The following is a 21,624-nucleotide window of genomic DNA, read 5'->3' as shown; positions in this document are numbered from 1 at the left end:
GGGACATTCTTTGAGTCACCTCCATGCTCCCGTAACTCGGTCTGCTCTTGCAGAAACGCGTGCTTGTCACGCTCCGAACTTGGCAACACCTCACGGCGGGCCACCGACACGTACGTCATCGGCAGTTGCGTGGGAACTTCTCGCTGTGACGCTTCTCCGTGTGGCAGTTGCACGACTTGGCGTTGTATGCACTCCGAGCGGATATGTCCTTCTCCACCACAGCCAGAAGAGGTGGGAGGCTGGCCATCGTAAATCACAATAGCTCGACATCTTCCAATGTATAAATAAGAAGGGATATGTTTAGTAAGGACGATCCGCACCTGTCGGACGCCGTTTAGCACAGGATAGGTGCTAAAGCTTGCCCAGCGCTCAGGCGTATGACTAAGTACCGTTCCATATGGTCGCAACGATTCAGTAACCATCGATTCTGGCACCTCAAACGGCAATTCAAAGATCCGAATGACCCTCACACCCAATCCTGAAGGACCTACAGTTACATCGCTGATATGGCCATCGGAGTGTCGAAATTTAAATCCTCTTAGAGCAGCGGAGATAGTTCTTTCACACGCAGGTTCATAGGTCATCTTTCCGTACATTGTACTGCTGACAATGGACAGGTGTATTCCAATTATGTCTGCAGCAGGTAAACGAACTTCTTCCCTCAAAAAAACGCTTTACTTCGAAAGCTTTGGGTCTGGCATGTTCGTTGTTGAACGTAAACTGGATCATAGTCTTTCGAAAACTGTGTGCCATGGCGATCGAGTCAGACAACAACTAGCGTGAGCACCGGCGGTGTAAACATTCCTCGTCCACGCGCTCCCGCGGCCGGGACAACAGGTCCGTGCCGCGCCACTGCCGAAAGCATACTGTCACCAACTGAACAACTCAAGTACGACTAAATACCTGTCTTCAACCATTACCTACTCAGATACCTGTCGAAGTTCGTAGAAGTTCTCCTGCGTCACTTGCAGGGGTAGCACTTCTGAAATAAACATTAATTAAACTGGTAGAGCACTTGCTCGCGAAAGACAAATGTCCCTAGTTTGAGTCTAGGACTGTCACACAGCTTTAATCTGCAAAGAAGTTTGATATCAGCGCATACTCAGCTGCACAGTGAAAAATTCCTTCTACTGTCAATATCTGTTAATTTATGCAGCTTTTTTCAGTGTTTATTTCATTACGAATAGCTACGTCATATGCAAAATGTCTGGTGTTACTATTCAAATTATCTATGAGCCCATTAACGTAACTGCTTCAAAAATAAGCTAAATATTGTTGTGACAGGCCAAGTGCACTGCACTTGATATTGACACAGATGCATGACACATTTCTCAACATAGTCGCCAAGTGTCTGTGAACAACAGTCGGAGCATTCCGCCAATCATTCAGTTTTACGATGATAGAAATCCGTCCCTTTATCACGGGAAGATTCGAGAACCGCTGTGTGAACGTCCTCATAGTCGTAAAATCTGTGACTGCGGCGAATCAGTTCCTCCACTATCTGGTCATTGTTGTCTGTGGCCAATGTGCATGGCCTTCCTTCACGATCTACTTCACCCGCGTATCTGTTGCCTTGGTTCAGTAGTTTGCAGAACTTCTCTACGGCTAAACATAACAGCGCATCTGGTCTACACACGGCCAGAATTTCACGCTGACACTGTGTGCAATTTTGAGGTTTCGGCCACAACAATTGTACCGGCCTCCGTTTTACAACTTTGGAATACGTTTACAGTTGCCGCGCCATCTCACTCCCACACTGAGATGCACCTGTTATCCGTACCGCAGCAGGGCTATTTCTGCAGAAAACCCATAGCAGATACTCTGTTGTGACACTACGTCACTCGTCCGCAGTGGTTTCAGAGTGAGATGACCTGTGAGACTTACTCGTCTCCTACAACATGGACAGGAAGGGTCCCAATACATTTTCTTGACGCACATCTTTAAGTTACATGCTAACATCCCGCGTCCTCCCTACAAAGAAATTCTCAGTCACTTCACAAATTTACTTTGATACCGGGTATGTTCATCTATTGGATAGTAGTATGTCACATGGGTAGAGTGCCAGTTTTGTTTTCGCATGACCGATGTTTCTGGAACGCATGCTGAATGGTGACGTCATTATGTTCAAGATACATCGTTACGGTTGAGCTCAGAACAACGTTAAATATCCCACGTAAATATTATTTATAAGGACTATACCTTTGCTTTCTGTAATAGAAAACTTTTGGAAACCTCAGACTATTGAATTTGCCCACTTATCTTGATCCATGAGGACACCAAGCTCGCAGAACGAGAATCGAGCATCATATGATTGACATTTGCGAAATTTATGCTGGTTACCAGGAGAAGATAATTTTAAAACTAGGGCAGCCACAACTGATGTAATTATATATAGTTGCGTGACCATTGTTAAAGTATAACATAGCTGTTTACATAGAGATTAAAACTTTTAAAATATGTAGTCGTGTAGTCCGCAGTAGCTGTATTTCTTGAAGTCGATTACAGAATCGCAAAACCGGTTTCGGAACGCTTAAGTTGCAGTTATGGTGTATATCTGTACAGACATTTTTGCAAATGAATAGTGTAATAACGCGGAAATGAATTAATCTGAAATATTTTAAAGTACTGAGTCAATAACTTTAAACGAGGAAGAAAATATTATCTATCCGTTTAGGAATCTAGAAATGAATCACGTAGGCCCAACAAAGAACGGGCCTGTTCGTGTACAATGAATAGGACTTGTAAGTTAATAGCAAAAGATGATTACTAACCATAGTATATCCTATGGTATACGAAGCTACTACAAAATGCCGCAGAGTAACAGTGGGCGTCTTCTTTAATGGTAAAACCATCATCATTGATGAATCTCCAGGCTATAAGAGCGAAGGAATGGAATAAATAATCAGAAAGCGATCATTGACTAAAAAGCAGTGGAGCAGTAATTAAAATCAGTATGAGGTTGAAACAACAGACAAAAATGGATCTTGTGTGAATATCACGATGAATTGGCATCACCTGACCGATTAAAAAGTGTTCCTGAGGGTCTCTGTCAAGCAACGGGCAATCCCACTTGTTAATGCTACCCATGAAATTATTGGATACTGTAATGACTGAAGATTACAAATAAATAAAGTTAATGGTGAAACTAATAAAATTAATCTATGCAAATACACCGTATAAAATTATTTTTAAACATGTTTTGAGGACCACCAGTGAGCAAAAGGGAACAGATTATGAAGAAGGTTGACCTTACCGGAAGCCGACCCAATTTAATGTGTTTGTCAGCAACAAAATAGTAATCGAAGGGGCTGACAACACAATATAGGAGGTGTCCAGTATGTTGCCGGGGTGTGCACTATGGCTTCCATCCTGCTGCTGAGACGGATAAGGAAATCGAACCAACTCGGGCAACACGTAAGATACGAGAAACGCGTTGCTAGTGCTATGCTGAGGAACTGCGGTCGCCTCTCAAACTGTTAGACTCAGCTATCCGTATTACGTATGACTAGAACGTGGGTGATACAAAAGTAAGGGGCTTTTATTTTAAATCTTGCTATAAATTTCCGCAACATTAAAAAAATGTACACAATAAATGAATCAAAATGACCCATACGTCGACCAGCAATAGAAGTAACTTGGATATAATTATAAAATGAAAAAAACCTGCAGTGTGCTGTCCAACTAGTTAGATGATGAGACCCCAAACATCAAAAATTCAAATACTCAGCACTGTCTAGTAAAGCTCGCTGTCTTAATTCCGTTTAGTTGTTCTGAGTGTCAAGAAGGGACTCTCTGAAGGAATTTAGGGTATATGTCTCCTCAAGCATATTTAAAACACCACCCTTGACATCTTTATGTAGTATCTCTAATTTATTATGAAGATCTGAAACAGAGTTGCTTATCGTTTAAGTGAGATGTTAGTGTGGATTTCGAACTGTTCAAATTGAGATGTTATTTAAAGGAAATGTCGACACCTCTGCCACTTTTTTTTTTTTTTTTTTTTGTAGTTCTGAGAGCAGTCATCACAAGAAATCGAGTAAATCGCTTTGTTGTTACATGGTTCGCTATGTGACTGTGTCTATATTTCGCACCTTCAATTTGCGCTGTAAGAAACGCGGGATTTATGTTCCTCTTTTAAAATTTTTTACCGATTCTTCCTGGAAAGTGGTAGCAGTAAGGAATGGTGTGTTATTTCTCATTATTATCCTTGCTAACGACTGATGAAGTGGAAGAAAATTTGGAGTGGTTAGTGCACGAAATTGTTTTCCTCAATTATTCTTTATTAATATTGTGAACAAAATTTACATAGTAATCTTTAGCAAGTGCAATACTTTGTATACCTGATATCCACGTTCGAAACGAGTTGGGGAAACTTAATGGATGCGGTGAAGAAACGAACGGAGGGCAGCCTTTCTACGCTTCATCGGATAATGTGAGGAACAATGAAGCACGCTCTCAGTACTGACTGTTTTCGGTAAATATCAGAAACAAAATTACTGTTTCTTAATGCGATTAAGAGGGCAAAATTAAGGTGGTCAACTAGGGCACAGCAGAAAACCTGATCTTTATATATAAAGAGACGTCATCAACATAACGAAACCAACCAAGGATTTCTATACCGTAAGATGTTTACTGCTGCTCAAAATCGTGTTGAAACCTATAAAATGTTCGCCAGACAGTAAGACAATGGAGAATTCATGTATAGTATATGTTTTTGTATAAAAAAATCTCCAAACTTCAAGTACTTATAGGTGACCACAATTCCTAACCGCTTCAGCATTTTATTACTTTCATCAGTTAGACGATTGTTATAGGTGTGCAGATTTTCTGCAATAATGCAGATCGTATCAAAGAGAATCATTCGATTTAGAAAAATTATATCTGTTATGTTATTTGAGATATGTGCGTGAACAACATACTGTTGGAAAGAACAAACTATCGCGTCTTACATGGTTACCGCTAGGTAGCAACAGTGTGCGTCCACTTCATCTCTAGCAAAAATTGTGTCGGGAGAACAGAAAGCATTTTGTGGTCTACGTTTTGCTCAGTGCTCTTCAGTGATAACTGTTCAGCGTGACTTACGCGCCAGGTATGGTGTGGATGTTCCTACAGCACAGAGCATTAGACGATGGCATGAACAATTCCGAGACACAGATTGTTTGTCTAATGGCAAATCGCCAGGGAGTCCCTGGGTGTCTGACACAGACGTCGAACGCGTGCGCCATTGTATCACAAGGAGTGTACAGGTATCCGTTCGCCGTGCAGCAGGACAGCTCAACATACCCTAGATATCCGTCTGGCGTGTGTTGCGTCGACGTTTACACGTGAAACCATACAATATTTAGCTTCTGCAAGCATTTCTTGAAGGTGACAAAGAACAACGTGTGGAGTTCTGTAATTTCGTTCTTGGGAAGATGCAGGATGACAATTTTCTTAGACTGCTTGGTGACGAGGCAACATTCCATTCTGAGTTTGAAATGTAAGCGCATTGGTAAATATATTTTTTATCTCTAAAGATGCTATGACGGCGTCAGTGGGAATGTTCAGGTCGTTTAGATTGGAAATCAGATGTGTGCGATTGCATAAGAAAAGAAGTTTTAGCATCTTTATGTAAACACTTATGTTATACTGTATGAATGGTCGATTAGTTATGTATCAGGAGAAAACAAGCGTAAAGCCTCGTGTCTGACGATACAATATAGTGCAGTTCTTTACCTGCATAGATGTGGTTGCTACAGGACGGTGGTATATGAAGGTAGTTTCTTACAAACAGTAGCAGTGAAACTTTCTGATACATTTTATAGAATTTCCTTTTATGAATCTAGAATTTACGGAAAGCAAGTACAAATAAAACTGGATTTAGCACATGCAATTATTATGTTAAGCGACAAAGTACTTTTGTCCCTTATCCATCATATACAGCATGAGATAAACACAACAGAGGAAGCATCAATAAACTAATATAATACTGAGCGGGGTAGAGCATGTCTGTTCCTCCCCATTGTGTCTAAGCACCCGATTCTGTGACCACCTACCAGCCATGAAGAGTTTAGGAGCCTCAGTCACTACCATACTGTACTATATGCTTACTTGTATGACAACATTAGTAACCCAATCAATTGAATGACATATTTAACAGTGAATAATATATTTATTGATGGTGTCCATTACCCTCATAAGAATCTAAATCTTTGCTAATTCCGTGCTCCTCTCAGCTGTGCAAATATGCGTTGTTGGAGTCAGGTTGAGAGATGGGCTTCTCAACTCCAAGCACTAAATGGTTTGCTGCCTTTGAGATATCCATCAAGAAACCAAACCCTCTTTACCAGTACGAAATCAAACACCTTTTTCACTAGAATGTAACTTCAGATATTCTGTCTATAACGACTTGTACAGAAAATTGATGACGGTTGGTCCCTCACGTTCATACCACTCTCACAGGCCTTCCGTACGCACTATTTGTGTTGCACAACACTCATTATGCGTCGGGTGACTGAAGCAGTACCAGTCAGTAGTTAACATAGTATCGGGGATGTATTTTTCCATCTACATAACAGAGCGCTATGGCTTTACTATAATGACGTTACTGCTCTAAGATACTCTGTCCGACGTCATAGTGGACAGATTATGACAATCTCTATTCATGATACTGCGGCTTCTTAAATATCTAAAACTCAACTTTCTTATGCTCATTTGGTATAGCGTACTTAGAACCTAGAACACAAGATGTTATGTGGTCAGTGATACGGTCCAGTGACCAATTTTAGAATCACATAAAGAAGCGGCCTTGGAATCCGCAGTATGCAGTTTCCGACATTGTCTACTTCTTCCCTTTCCTTTTCTTTTCTTTTTGCCATAGATGGGGTTGTGGCTTGTGCATTGGCTGTAAATCTTACGGTTTCTATGGATTTAAATGCAGTACATTTTGGTGGTTAGAATGAAAGTGCGCCTTCTGATGTAACCACCAGTACTATGGTGATGGGTCACTCGTCCCAATTTTGATATTAAATTGATATGTAAATTAATTAAATTGATCAATTAATTATTCCCCCACCTCCAACTCACGCCGCGGTGACGTCATGTGTTTTCCTCAGCTGACAAGTGTGTTCGTGGCCACTCCCCGGCCTTCCCATTCCCCATGCCCACTTACCCTACTGGCTGGAATTTCGAATTTTGGCAAAAATATTTATCTGTCGAAGGGCTGTGCTGGCGTCCCACCATCAGGGAATTGGTATGAAACTAAAAGTGGTGGCACCCGTTCTGGGACTCGAAACCTGATCCTTCTGGACAGAATGCACAAGTGCACCCCTACCTCATCTAAACTGTTCAGATGCAGGAAAGGAAGGTTAGATGAGTGTACTTTATTTATTTTGGTTGGATAACTGAAGTAAGGATCGGCCCTTATTACATAGTTAAACATAAAGATCGGTTCTAATTATACAACCATATGCATAGCACACACAAGGAGTGCCTAAAATCGCAACACAGCTCAAAAATTGACAATTCCATACAACTGGTGTTCTCCTCCTGTGGAAAAAAATTACAGAAGCCCTCGAAACTGGTGGCAGACTTGCTAAAACTCTCCCCTTCACCTACAAGCTGGCAGGAAAAAGGATTCAGTGGCAGGTACTATCTTTATATATTTGGTGGGAAATTGTTTAACTGACGAGAAGTTGGTGTTGGACAGAGGGAAGCTTAATAATTGTATGACCTGTAAGCATGCAGCTGATGACTGTATCTATCGCTTCTAGCGTCAGAGTTCTCTGCTAACGCCTCCCCCTACATTACTTGACAATCGCCCTGCAACTCAGATAACTGAAGCCAATACACGCTAACACAATTGATGAGAAATACTTCACTGTTCTAATTACACATCAGTCACATATAGATAAAAGACAAGAACAGGACACTTCATGCAATCTTTTAAACATATTTCTTGGAAAGACTGGACCCCGCGGAACATAAGAAACATTCCAGAGAACTCAACAGATAGCTTTTTTAAACTTCTGCTCATCGGAAAAAGGCAGCTGCTGTCGCGCGTTACGCAGTTTGTCTACGACATACCGCCCTTCCGCGGGCCGTCGAGCGGGGACGATGCGTGCGGCACCCGGCCCTCCATGAGGTGATGGTTCAGGCATCGGCCCTTAACATATGCAAAAGCAAGTAATGCCATCTAAACTATGTGCGATTAATGAGGCCCACCCCAAGTTCACCATGTCTGTTCAGCTAAAATGCAGCTGCAACACACCACCCCCACCCTGTCCTCTGAACAGTACGCAGCTGTGTCGGTAAGCAGACAGAATAGGCACACCCTCAGTGCCTCCAATAGGACCGCCGTTCTGCGAGGAAGACATTTCACTGTAACAAATGTAATTAACGTTAACACATCCCTTATAATCGAGCATCTATTAAAAAGGAAACGCAATCGAAACGATAATAAATGTCCTCTTAGGGCGAAAGTAGGTGGAGTCCATATTCTTTTAGTTTTATAGTCAAATTCGGCATAGATCTTACGGTCGACTGCAGGATTCAATTCACACCCCATTATTTTGCCGCGTCCAGTGAAGTGGAAAAGAAAACTACAACACCGCCACCTATTCCAGATGATCAGACTGCAGAGGATAGGCTATACAGCCCCTATACATGTTCACCCTGCATGAAATCGGAGAAAAAGTTTACATTATTCTGGTGCGAAAACTACCAAGATGATAGCAGAATGTCCTCGTTATTTCGAAACCATCATCAGAGTAAATGAAAAGAGAAAATTTAAACTCCAAAGAAAAAAAAAATGTATCATAGCCAATTTTTTCAGCTTGATGGACACATTACACGACCTGAAAGCATCCCTCACGTACAAATCAGTGTCTGTAAATAAACTGTCATGCACGTATGTATTACAAACATTTCAGACAAGCGAAATAAAATTACAAAATACAACCTTTCATGCCATTTGCTTACGTGTCGAAATAAAGATAATCGCCCGCATCTCGTGGTCGTGCGGTAGCGTTCTCGCTTCCCACGCCCGGGTTCCCGGGTTCGATTCCCGGCGGGGTCAGGGATTTTCTCTGCCTCGTGATGGCTGGGTGTTGTGTGCTGTCCTTAGGTTAGTTAGGTTTAAGTAGTTCTAAGTCCTAGGGGGCTGATGACCATAGCTGTTAAGTCCCATAGTGCTCAGAGCCATTTGAACCATAAAGATAATCATTTTCCGTGTGACAACAACGAGCTGTAATTAAAGAGGATGTTGCTGTTTCGTACACTATGGCAGGTCACGTTTTACCATTGCCATGCTATGTCACACTGGCATATACGAAACAAACCGTTAGTACCTGTCTTATAATAGAACCTCATATAAGTTTTCACCACATCTCTCTCTCTCTCTTCCAATACATCGAAAACAAATACTGTATTCGTGCTTGTATTTGACACATTTGCTCCATAACTCTCCTCTGCCGACCTGCCTGTAAAGTATCTATCAACCAGGAGACAATCATTCGCAGTAGTAGGAGATACATGCTTTCCACTTCCGTAAGCAATTTGCCGGTTTCTATTCGTATTAAGAGCAAAATCGGTGTACTTTTGAGAGAACTACCTGCATTCAGATTTTAATGGATTATACCACTCCCTGTTTCAAGCAGTTTAGTCAAATGTAATGAAAAACACTACTATTTCTATGTGTCACAAGAAGCTAAGGTTCAAGTGTTAATTACTTTATAATTAGAGGTTGTGAAGTATGAAATAATACAGGACTTGCGGTAACACCTATTTCTAAACTGGCAGTCATGATGATAAAAACTGTCATGATTCCATTAAAATAGACACCGCCGGTTTCTATTCGTTTTAAGAGCAAAATCGGTGTACTTTTGAGAGAACTATCTGCATTCAGATTTTAATGGATTATACCACTCCTTGTAATAGAACTTACTATAAAGTATTACCATGCCTCTCTCTTTTGATATATTGGAAAACAAATACTGTCTTCTTGTTGCCATCGAGCATATTACAAATACATATATCACTCCATTGAAGCAGGTGCTCAGTGGTCAAATTCACTTTCACAGACTTCGATAAAGTTCCGTCAATTGCAATACAGGAAGACAATATCGAACAGTCTATCAATCACAAGAGAGTATACCTGTATCGTTCCATCATAAGCAGTTTAAGACATTCCAGAATGAGATTTTCACTCTGCAGCGGAGTGTGCGCTGATGTGAAACTTCCTGGCATATTAAAACTGTGTGCCGGACCGAGACTCGAACTCGGGACCTTTGCCTTTCGCGGGCAAGTGCACTACCAACTGAGCTACCCAAGCACGACTCACTCTGCGTCCTCATAGCTTTACTTCTGCCAGTATCTTGTCTCCTACTTTCTAAACCCTACAGAAGCGCTCCTGCGAACCTTGCAGAACTAGCACTCCTGAAAGAAAGGATATTGCGGAGACATGGCTTAGCCACAGCGTGGGGGATGTTTCCAGAATGAGATTTTTCACTGTGCAGCGTAAATACAGCATACACAGGAAACACACATATACAGACATAATACTGGAGAACTCATCACGCCGTCCCACCACATAGAAACATGCTGCATTTAGATCCATGCTACACAAAGTACACTCTCTTGATTTAGAAGAAAACACCCTCAAGAATGAGATAGATACAATAAAGAGGATTGCAATAAGTAATGGCTACACAGCCAAAACACTTGAGAATTCAGACAGACAAATACACAAAAATAAGACAACGAATGGCCACACTGAGAAAGAATAGAAACATTTGTCTGCATCCCGTACCTGGGCCCCATATCACAAAACCCTAACCACTTCAAAAAAACTAATATAACAGTTGCATCCTCAATCAATAGTAATTTAGGAAAGTTACTCGTCCATAAGATAGAGCGAAATACACAAACATACAACAACAGTGGAATGTGCAAAGTATCTTGTCCCAGCTGTCCTGCATTTCATATGTAGAGAAAACAGGCAGACACTTCAAATTCCGTTTTCAAGAACACGTAAATGCTTTCAGCCTCAACCACTTGGAAAAATCAGTTATTGCACAACATATGTTGGAGACGAAACATGTCATCCAAAATTTAGCAAACAGGTTAGTAGTACTACATAATGAAGTCCTAAATCTGTTAGAAAAACTGGATATATACCTCCACAAAATCAAAAAACAAAAAACCACAATCTATGCTAAATGAACAAACAGATTTCACAAGCCACAGTTCTTTCAGTAATTTTAAAGTCCTGTCTAAAGTTTTAACCTGAATATGTCAATTGTTTAATAATAAGATAGTTATCACTACGAATGAATTCATCTTTCATCACATCAAGCCCAAAACCATCTGTGTAGGGTTTACTAACAAGTGTACGCAAATGTACCTCTTGAGTAAAGTGACATGTAGGAACAGGATGAAGAAAAGAATGTATGATGCCACTAAAACTTAAAAAACTCTTTTCTTGGATTATGTGGTAAATTTAGACTGTTCATCTTTTCAGCTATTTAGCACGTTTTTCCCGAGTTTGACTTACGAAGATTATAACCTAACATCAAACCTTTTTATGGCAGCAATATGCATGTCATCTCATTCAAGAGAAAAAAAGGAAGCATTGATTAAAACAAATTACACCTGATGGACCCATAGGACTCGGACTGCATCATGTACTTCACAAAACACGAAAAGTTGTCACTGAAGGCTTTTTTTATTTATACTTCCGAAATGAAACAGTATAAAACTGTTTCATGGTATAATTTTTATATTGTGTACAATTACGAATTTCATAAAATATCGTGACATCAAGACTGACTAACCAGGAATCTGAGCTGTGTAGTGCGGAAACCTAACATACTATTCCTTTTATGCTAATGTACATAATATAGTAAATAACATCTGAATAGTCGACGGTATTTGTTGCAAACGAAGGAAAACGGTTGGTCAGCATCCATAGTCGCCCACTCGTAGGGTCTATCTGCATGTTGGAGACATACTTCATGCGGCGTTTATCTTTAATGAGCAAACGGAAATTCTGAGGGTCGTGCGGCTTGCTGGTGTTCCAGCAGTAGATGGCGTAGTCGTCTTGTATGGGGAAGAACAGCAGCTCGCCCTTGGGATCCACCACCAGCGGGCCGCTCATTCCCGACAGCTCTCCGGGTAGTGCCATCTGAAACAGACCAGCCGGCTTAATTTGTATGTCATAATGACCCAAACTTTCAGTAAAGCAGAGGAATCCGATATGGAAGATACAAAATCCCCAGGAGCAGATATGTAGTCATTTTACATGGTCGTTCCACGACCCAAATGATAGGGAATAACATGAAAGGTAAAGTATGCAACACTACATCTCCGTTTTCGAAATACCAAAGGTCATTACTAACAATGAAATGACATAATTAAAATTTAGCATTAGGACGGCAGCATCAATGAAAACAGTTAACATTATTAAGGCAAACATTTTTTTGTGCCTAGAAAAACGAGTTCACTCAAATGGCAGGTAAACAGAAGCTGTCAGAAAATAAACATAAACGTTCATATAACAAAAGATGTTTCGATCAATAAGGAATTATCTTGTAAAAACGCAACAAATAAGAGTAACAGGACAGAAACCTGGTCCAGTTACAATAATGAATCCAAAATTATACATTCATGAACCTTAAAAGAAACGGAGAATATTTGGACAAGACAAATATGGCGAGGAGCCTTTAGGCACCAGAAGTAGAAATTTTGGAATATACAAATATGTAGAAAAATATTAGGTAACTTGGGTAGCTAGATTACCAGTTGTTCGGCGTTCAAGTGTCCACACTTCAACACCTGATGTACTGCCTAGGGAAAGTAAACATTACTAGCTTCCCGTTGCCACATAAACTTTGAGGTACTAACCAACATAAAATCAGCACCAGTTGTAATGGCTATAGTTATTAGTCTGCAAATGACGTAAACACTGACAGAATTCAGAACACCGTCCTTGGTCACTAATAGAAATATCGGTGATTTTACCTGTTACACCCTGTACATACCCCAGCTCCACGAAATTCGAAGCTCATTTCACCTTCAGTTGTCTGCCCCCACCCACCCCCGGCCTCCTTCTCTCTCCACTCTCTCGGCCTCTCTCTATCTCTCCACCTATTATTATTCACAAAAATTGCATTACGCGGCAAGTATCCGAAACATACAGTTAATACATCTAGGCAAAACATTTGAAGAATACATCCTGCCAATTCAACAGAAACATTTTTTATGTGTTTGTGGTGATTCACAGCCTCCAGATGCTCAATAAACGTAAACATAGTCTGTAGTAGGCGGTAATGAGATTTTTCCTAATCCTGCGATTAGTTGCTTTCGAGTAATCATCATTGCCAACCATATTTGTAGCATAAAATACACATGTTACAAATGTGACAATGACGCTTAGTTGAAATTATCTAATCACACCACTAAATAAACATCGCAGTACGGCCTACTGTGGACCATGTTTACGTTTATCAACAGAGAGCACGTACATAGGTTTGAAAACTCAAAGGTAAATGTAAACGATTGAGTCCACCACGATCTTTAGGAAACTGATGTAGTTAAGATATAAACTCAAGACGTAAGAAAACTTAATAAGAAATTGTAAACAACAGAAGGTTGCCAAACTTAAACTGAAACCAATGACTCAAAATAACAATGCTGCAGCTCGAAATAGATCAGTATGTTTTTAGTTTGGTTCAGCTTCATAAAAACCGGTACTTTCATATTAACACGACGTACCCTAATAATGTCGAACGTGATAGCTTACCATCCGTTAAACAATTTTCATTTATATCGAGACTTATCTGTCCATGTTATATTGAACAACAGATATTGTAGTGGGTATAATTTAGTAACAGTATCAGATACGGCATTACCTGTTTGAATTTCATACTTTTGACGTAAAATTCATCTAAGGAACCATAGAAAGAAATGATAAGTATTTTCGCTTCGCTTCTAAATTTAATTTTGCAGTGTTTCAGGCATCTGAAATGATTATATAAGAAGTTAAAATTTTTTTATCCTTGATAACTCTTAGATTTTTCAACTTTTATGAACATATTTATCATAGCTGACATTAACAGGCATTATTAGCATTAATGCGAAAAACTAATATCAATTTTAGTCAAAATGATTTATCGCTCAGTGTTGTTAACGAGGTATTTGAAATTGTAAATTCTTTAAGAAGCCTCACAACATGTATCTTCTGCACTTAAATTGTCGTTTGTATAGATACAATTTTCTGAATCAGCTGACATATTTAATACTGTTCATTACTTCATCAGTTAGTGTTTTTCTTTTTCATATATGAATGTAAGCCGTCTTTCGGAGATTCAGCCGCATATAAGCTTAGCCGAAATTTTTGCCAAGAACCTAATGGTGTTCCGAAAGGATAAGCTAAACACGGTTGGCGGTGGCGTGTTTGTTGCTGTTAAAAGTAGTTTATCTTGTCACTAAATCGAAGTAGATAGTTCCTGTGAGTTATTATGGGCAGTGGTCGTTGTTGGAAACAGGAATAAAATAATAATTTGATCCTTTTACCGACCTCCCAATGCAGATGATACAGTTGCTGAAAGGTTCAAAGGAAACTTGAGTTTGATTTCAAATACCCATACGAGATAAATTACTCTCGATATGTTGGCGAAAATACATGTTTAATTCCGAAGGTACGCATAAAACATCATCCGAAATTGTGCTAAACGTATTCTCTGAAAATTATCTCGAATGGTTGTTTCATGAGCCCACGCGAATAGTAAACGGTTGTGAAAACACACTTGACCTCTTAGCAACAAATAATCCTGAGTTAATAACGAGCATCAAAACGGATACATGGGTTAGTGAACACAGGGTTGTCGTAGCGAGACTAAATATTGTAATCCCAAATCCTCCAAAAATAAACGAAAAATATACCTATTAAAAAAAGCAGATAAAGATTCACTTGACGCCTTCCTCAGAGACAATCTCCACACCTTCCAAATTAATATTATAAGTGTACAGCAGACATGACTTGAATTCAAAGAAATAGAGTCGGTAGCAATTGAGAGATTTATACCAAATAAATTAACAAACGACGGAGCTGATGCTCCTTGGTGCACAAAACGGGTCAGAACACTGTTCTGAACACTATTCTGGCGTTGCCCAAGGTAGTGTTATAGGCCCTTTGCTGTTCCTTATCTATATAAACGATTTGGGAGACAATCTGAGCAGCCTTCGTAGGTTGTTTGCAGATGACGCTGTCATTTATCGACTAATAAAATCTTCAGAAATTCAAAACAAATTTCAAAACGATTTACAAATGATATCAGAATGGTGTGATAATTGGTGGTTGATCCTAAATAACGAAAAGTGTGAGATCAACCACTTGAGTGCTAAAAGCAATTCGTTAAACTTCGGTTATGCGACAAATCAGTCAAACCTAAATGCCGTAAATTTAACAAAATACCTGGGAATTATGATGACGAACAACTTAAATTGTAAGGAACACATAGAAAATGCTTTGGGAAGGCTAACCAAAGACTGCGTTTTATTGGCAGGTCACTCAGAAAATGTAAGAGGTCTAATAAGGAGACTGCCTACACTACGCTCTTTTACAATACTGCTGCGCGATGTTGGATCCTTAACATATAAGATTGAAGGAGTACTTCGAAAAAGTGGAAAGAAGGACAGCACGTTTTGTATTATAGCGAAATATGAGAGAGAGCGTCACAAAAATGATAGAGGATGTGGGCTCGACATCATTAAAAGAAAAAAAGAAAGGCGTTTTTCGTTGCGACGGAATCTTTTCACGAAATTCCAATCACCAACTTTCTCCTCCCAATGCGAAAATATTTTGTTGACACCGACCTACATACGGAGAAAGGATCACCACGATAAAATAAGGAAAATCAGAGCTCGTGCGGAAAGACAGATGGTTTCGTTCTTTCCACACGCTACAAGAGATTGGAATAATAGAGAATTGTGAAGGCACTTAAACGTGATTTGTAGAGTATTCATGTAGATGTAGTGACAGAGTATTTGCCTCATAAAGATATCATAATTCTTTCAAAAAGACGCTTTGAAGTAGCCTGCGTTGTTTCGCATACACTATCACTGATTGCTTTTGTCGCTTTCAGAAATGTCCAAGGGCTATATTATTACTGAAAAATCGTAGATATATCAAGATCTTTATTCAAACCTCAGGGCAACGCATTAAAAGTTTCTTTCCATTGCTGTCCTCTGTGAACGTCCCACTTAACGAGGAATTATTTATCACTGAAAAGAATGGAATTAATCGACAACAATCATCTGCATAGTGATGAATCGTTGTGGTGTACACTTGTAAGACTATCGTTGAACAAACTGTCTGTTAAGTCATCTTTCTGTGATTTCAATTTACATCAGACAATCTGGGCTTGCAGAATAATATCATATATACACTAACTATATGGCTTGCAGTATTCCGTAATTGAAAGGATAGTAATGCATTTGTTTGTATATTAAATTATATAACTCGAAATCAACATACAAACAAATGGCAGATTGGAATAAGTCAAACGCATTTAGTAATGATCTATATTTTTTGTCATCCTTGCATAATGGAGCACAGTTTCACTTTCTATGACTATGAAAAAGACATTAATCTCCAGAATTTGCGAACACTCGACAGTAAGGCGACAGAAAGCGTCCTTTACAATCCGTCTTGGTGCAAAATACTGGGTTCTGCATTGGCCAGTGTTGTCAGATGTATTCTATCAACGGAGCCGCCTTGAAAACTACCTTTTCAATATATTAGGTCAAAATCATTAACAAAATCTCAAAAAAAGTCTCCCTAATCCTTAGCCTACCACTGCACTAACGGTTTTATCCAGCCGCTGTTCATGTGGGCAGTGTATAACCTAGACTATTAGCTTGGCTCACTTCCGTGTCCAAAGCGTCTGTTGTACGCCAATGCGCTAAAGTCACGCATTTATTAAAGAACTGACCCTTTGATCACTATACTGTAGTAGACGAGTTATTGAAGTAAATTATATATATAAATAAAATGCATGGATAAATCATACGGCCTTACTAATGTTGTCGAAGAAGCGTAATTGTCATGATGAAACTGAAATTCTTACGTAGTTACACAAGTGGACATTTGCGAAGGACCGAGACTCGAACCCGGATTTCCCCCCTTCACACGTGCGGTTGCCTTAACTGCTTCGGCTATCCGAGGACACTATCTGACCAACGCAAATCTTTGGAAACTACATATAGGTTGTCCAATGATCATTTCATTATTTTGCTCGCAGCCAAAGGCTGGTTCCCTCAAGAAGTTGAGCGAAGGGTGCATGTGCAGTGAATTATCATTAATTGCCATCAAGGAGCATATACACAGAAGCGCCAAAGAAACTGGTATACGCATGCGTATTCAAATACAGAGATATGTAAACAGGCAGAATAAGGCGCTACGGTCGGCAACGCCTATATAAGACAAAAAGTGTCAGGCGCTGTTGTCAGATCGGTTACTGCTGCAACAATGGCAGGTTATCAAGATTTAAGTGAGTTTTAACGTGGTGTTACAGACGGCGCAGGAGCGATGGGACACAGTTATCTCTGAGGTAGCGATGAAGCGGAGATTTTCCCACACGACGGTGAATATCAGGAATCCGATAAAACATTAAATCTCCGACATCGCTGCTGCTGGAAAAAGATCCTGCGAGAAAGGGACCAACGACGACTGAAGAGAACCGTTCAACGTGACAGAAATGCAACCTTCCGCAAATTAATACCGATTTCAATGACGGGCCATCTGCTAGTGTCAGCGTGCAAACTGTTCAACGAAAGATCATCGATATGAGCTTTCGGAGCTGAAGGTCCACTCGTGTACCCTTGATGACTGCACTATACAACGATTTACGCCTCGCCTGGGCTCATGAACACCGACATTGGACTGTTGATGTCCGGAAACATGTTGCCTGGTAAGACGAGTCTTGTTTCAAATTATATCTAGCGGGTGGACGTGTAAGGGTATGGAGACAACCTCTTGAATCCATGGACCCTGCATGTCAGCAGGATACTGTTCAAGATGTTGTAGGCTCCGTAATGGGATTGGGTGTATGCAGTTGAATTGATATGCGTCCTGTGAAACGTCTAGATACGACTCTGACGGGTGACACGTACATAAGCTTGTTGTTTGATCACTTGCATCCATTCAAGTCCATTGTGGATTCCGACAACTTGAGCAATCGCAGCAGGACAGTGATACAGCCCAGACGTCCAGAATTTCTACAGAGTGGCTCCAGGAACACTGTTCTGAGTTTAAACACTTCCGCTGGTCACCTAAATCCCCATAGATGAATTTTATTGTACATGTCTGGAATTCCTTACAACCCCTCCGATTTACGGATTTACGGACAGACCTACAGGATTCATGGGGTCAGTTTCTTCCAGCACTACTTAAAACATTATTCGAGTCCATGCCACGTAGAGCCGTGGCACTTCTGAGTGCTCACTGTGGCCCTACACGGTATTAGGCAGGTGTACCAGTTTCAAATGGCTCTGAGCACTATGGGACTTAACATCTGAGGTCATCAGTCCCCTAGAACTTAGAACTACTTAAACCTAACTAACCCAAAGACATCACGCACATCCATGCCCGAGACAGGATTCGAACCTGCGACCGTAGCGGTCGCGTGGTTCCAAACTGAAATGCCTAGAACCGCTCGGCCACACTGGCCGGCCATGTACCAGTTACTATGGCTCTTCAGTGTATTTGTATGTATGGTGCCTGTCCTTCCAAACACGCCCAAGAGAATACACCGTTCTTGATCCCGCAACCATACATACTGAAACTGAAATTGTGTCATTAGCAGCAATTTGATATAGAAGGAAATTAAATAGCGACATGTGAAAATATGTGGTAGATGGTAACTCGAACCTGAATTTCCTGCCTTACGTCGTTGGTTGCCTTAAACGATTCAATGAGCGTCGAAATCGCTCAACGAGCGACACCGTCAAATATTGCCATGTGCATCAGAATTATTTTGAGGCCAAAGACAGCACTCACGAAAATTGTTCGGTTTCAGTCGTTGGCATCCAAAGAAAGTTAACCACTTTAGTTAGCGTGGCAGTGTCACCGTCCTGACTATATCTCCTGGAACAAGGCACACCCGCAGAAACAGTGCCACTCTCAAGAAACAAAAGTACCTCTAGACTAGACTGATACCCAAGGAGTCAAACGCCGAAGATCAACTGCGCGCTGCTGCTTTCCATTGCGTCACAAAATGCTCACTCATGTTAAATATTGAAGCACTGCCCTTCAGTCAAAACTAACGTCATCTGTACATACAAAGGCTGAATCATAACTTCACCGACAAACTTTCAGAGGTGACAGTGTTGACCAAAACATGAAAAAAATATGACTCAAGCTCCCTTGATATTACGTGTAGCCTGTAGAGGTTTTGCCAACGGCCTTGCCGCAGTGGTAACATCGCTTCCCCTCAGATTACCGAAGTTAACCGTTGTCGGGCTTGGCTAGCTCTTAGACGAGTGACCGCCCGGGTCTGGCGAGCACTGTAGGCAAGCAGGTTAAACTCAGCCCTTGTGAGGCCAACTGAGGGCTACATGAGTTAGAAGTAACGGCCTGTGTCACGAAAACTCACAGGGGCCAGGAGAGCTGTGTGCTGACCACATGACCCTCCATATCTGTATCCAGCGACGCCTATCGGCGTGGAAGGTCGGTACCGTTAAGCCTTCCGAGGCCTGTTCGGATGGAGTTTAGATTTAGTTTTTGTGGAGTTTTATTGCTGTGGTGCATTTGGATACCTATATTTGATATACGACGGTGTGCTGTACACCTTGTTGCCTTGGGTCTGTGTTCTGATCTGTGGTATTCCATTACAACAGAAATACGTTGTTCAATCGAATACATGACTTTAACATGTTCCTTCGGTACGCTGACACCTTTTCATGTTTTATCGGCGGAACCGATAGCTCTGTGCTGCGGTGCACTACGTATTGCGATTGCAGAGATCATCTGTTAGCAGCTTTTCGAACTATTTCTCGTGTATAGCTACTGTATAAAATTTACAATAAGCAAACACTTTTTTTCATTGTTTTATCGATCTTAGTTTTCGACACATTTAATTATGAAATCAGGGTCTCCTTTGCTGGACTCCCTGTAACGTATATTATGTTGGTTCTTAGTGATGCGTTTACATAGCTGCACAATGAATGAATGGTAGCAAAGAAGGGAGTTTAGTGTTTATGGTCCCAGGAACGAAATGTTCCTTAGCGATGAAGCAGAAGCTTGGGTTGGGGCAGTTCTGGGAAGAAAGTATGCTGCGTGCCATCGCACCATTCACCTTAAGCAGTTTAGGGAAACCATGGAAACCCCATATTCGGATGGCCACAAAGGGCTTACTCCCGAAAGCGAATCCATTGTCTCAGGACTGCCATACCTTTCTCACTCATAATCTCAGGCTTTGTTTGAAGATGGAAGCCCTTCTCGGTGGACAAGGTGTGGCGATTCTTGACGTGGGAGATAGTCGGTTCGATTCTGAAGTTAGAAAAAATTTAATCGTCAGTACTCCGTTGGCGTGGTAAAATTACATAGTGGAATAATTCCAGGGCAGGCTTCTTTTAAAGTACTGTATTAAACTCTGACCTTCTCTGCAATGTCTCGTGGTCTGATGTGTTACTCTGTTGGCATTAATCTTCCGTCGAATAGCGGCATTAATCAACCCCTCCAATTTCAATATTTTATAGTATGCTATGATTTGACGGTTTCTTCTTCTCCCTCCCTCCAATTTCATCATCATCCCCGTCGTGTATTAAAAGTCAACTAGACATTTAGATCCAAACTTGTTCAGCAATGTTGTTTTATGTTTTTAATGTCGTCTACGCACCTGCCGTACGGTCGTTGTCTCGGTCATTCTTATTCACTATTATGTAATGAACCTACTTGATGTAAGTGCCTCCCAGTCGCCTTGCTACATACATTTTCCAGCTCCATTTGAATGCTGTCACAATTAGGTCTTTTACACTATATCCGGCCTCTGTTAACTTCTTTTGCTGTGATTCTCGTCAGGGTAGCGCATACCGTCTGCTGTCAGTGGTTAAGATGAGTCGGAAGATAGCATTAGAGCTCAGAGCTCTAGTTGACAGAACGAGTACAAAGCTGTTGGTCTGTACATTACTGAATTGGAAGTTGATTTGTGGCCAGGACGCGGCGGAGTTCAGGCGAGGATGACGTCACGCACTGAAGCTTTCTAAGTGACCACTTCCATCCAAGGAGGATGTGATTCAAGTTTAACGTAATCGAAGAAAGCTAAGAAAAATATGATTACCGAAATTGTCGGTATCTTCGACGCTTCGGTGCTGTTTTTACAACAGAAACTTCGAGAGTTTCGGTTTTCTAGTCACGTTCTTACGATGTTAATTAAACAGCTTAGTGTACACAAACTCTTATACTTAAGTTAAATAGTAAATGAAACGGATATTATGTGGCTGTAAGAGGCTAATACCATTTCTCTGTGATTCATATAGTTTCGATATGATAACCGATACAGATACCACTTGATACATTACGTGATCGAAAGTATCCGGACACCTGGCTGAAAATGGCTTACAGGTTGGTGGCGCCCTCCGGCGGTA

At 40.8% G+C, this 21,624-nt stretch overlaps 1 protein-coding gene across 1 annotated transcript in view; it reads right to left on the bottom strand.

Moving 5' to 3' along the window:
- The window catches only part of LOC126176258 (protein yellow-like), an 87,596-nt gene that overhangs the window by 44,751 nt on the left and 21,221 nt on the right, over positions 1 to 21,624 (bottom strand). The window contains exon 5 of the mRNA XM_049923404.1: positions 11,849 to 12,160. Within this exon, the coding sequence (XP_049779361.1) occupies positions 11,849 to 12,160 (312 nt within the window). The remainder of the gene's footprint in view (positions 1 to 11,848; positions 12,161 to 21,624) is intronic.

Source organism: Schistocerca cancellata, chromosome 3, assembly GCF_023864275.1.
Source record: "Schistocerca cancellata isolate TAMUIC-IGC-003103 chromosome 3, iqSchCanc2.1, whole genome shotgun sequence".
In the NCBI taxonomy this organism is placed as follows: domain Eukaryota; kingdom Metazoa; phylum Arthropoda; class Insecta; order Orthoptera; family Acrididae; genus Schistocerca; species Schistocerca cancellata.
The sequence above is the reverse complement of the archived record's forward strand: the minus strand, read 5'-3'. Positions and strand labels throughout refer to the sequence as shown.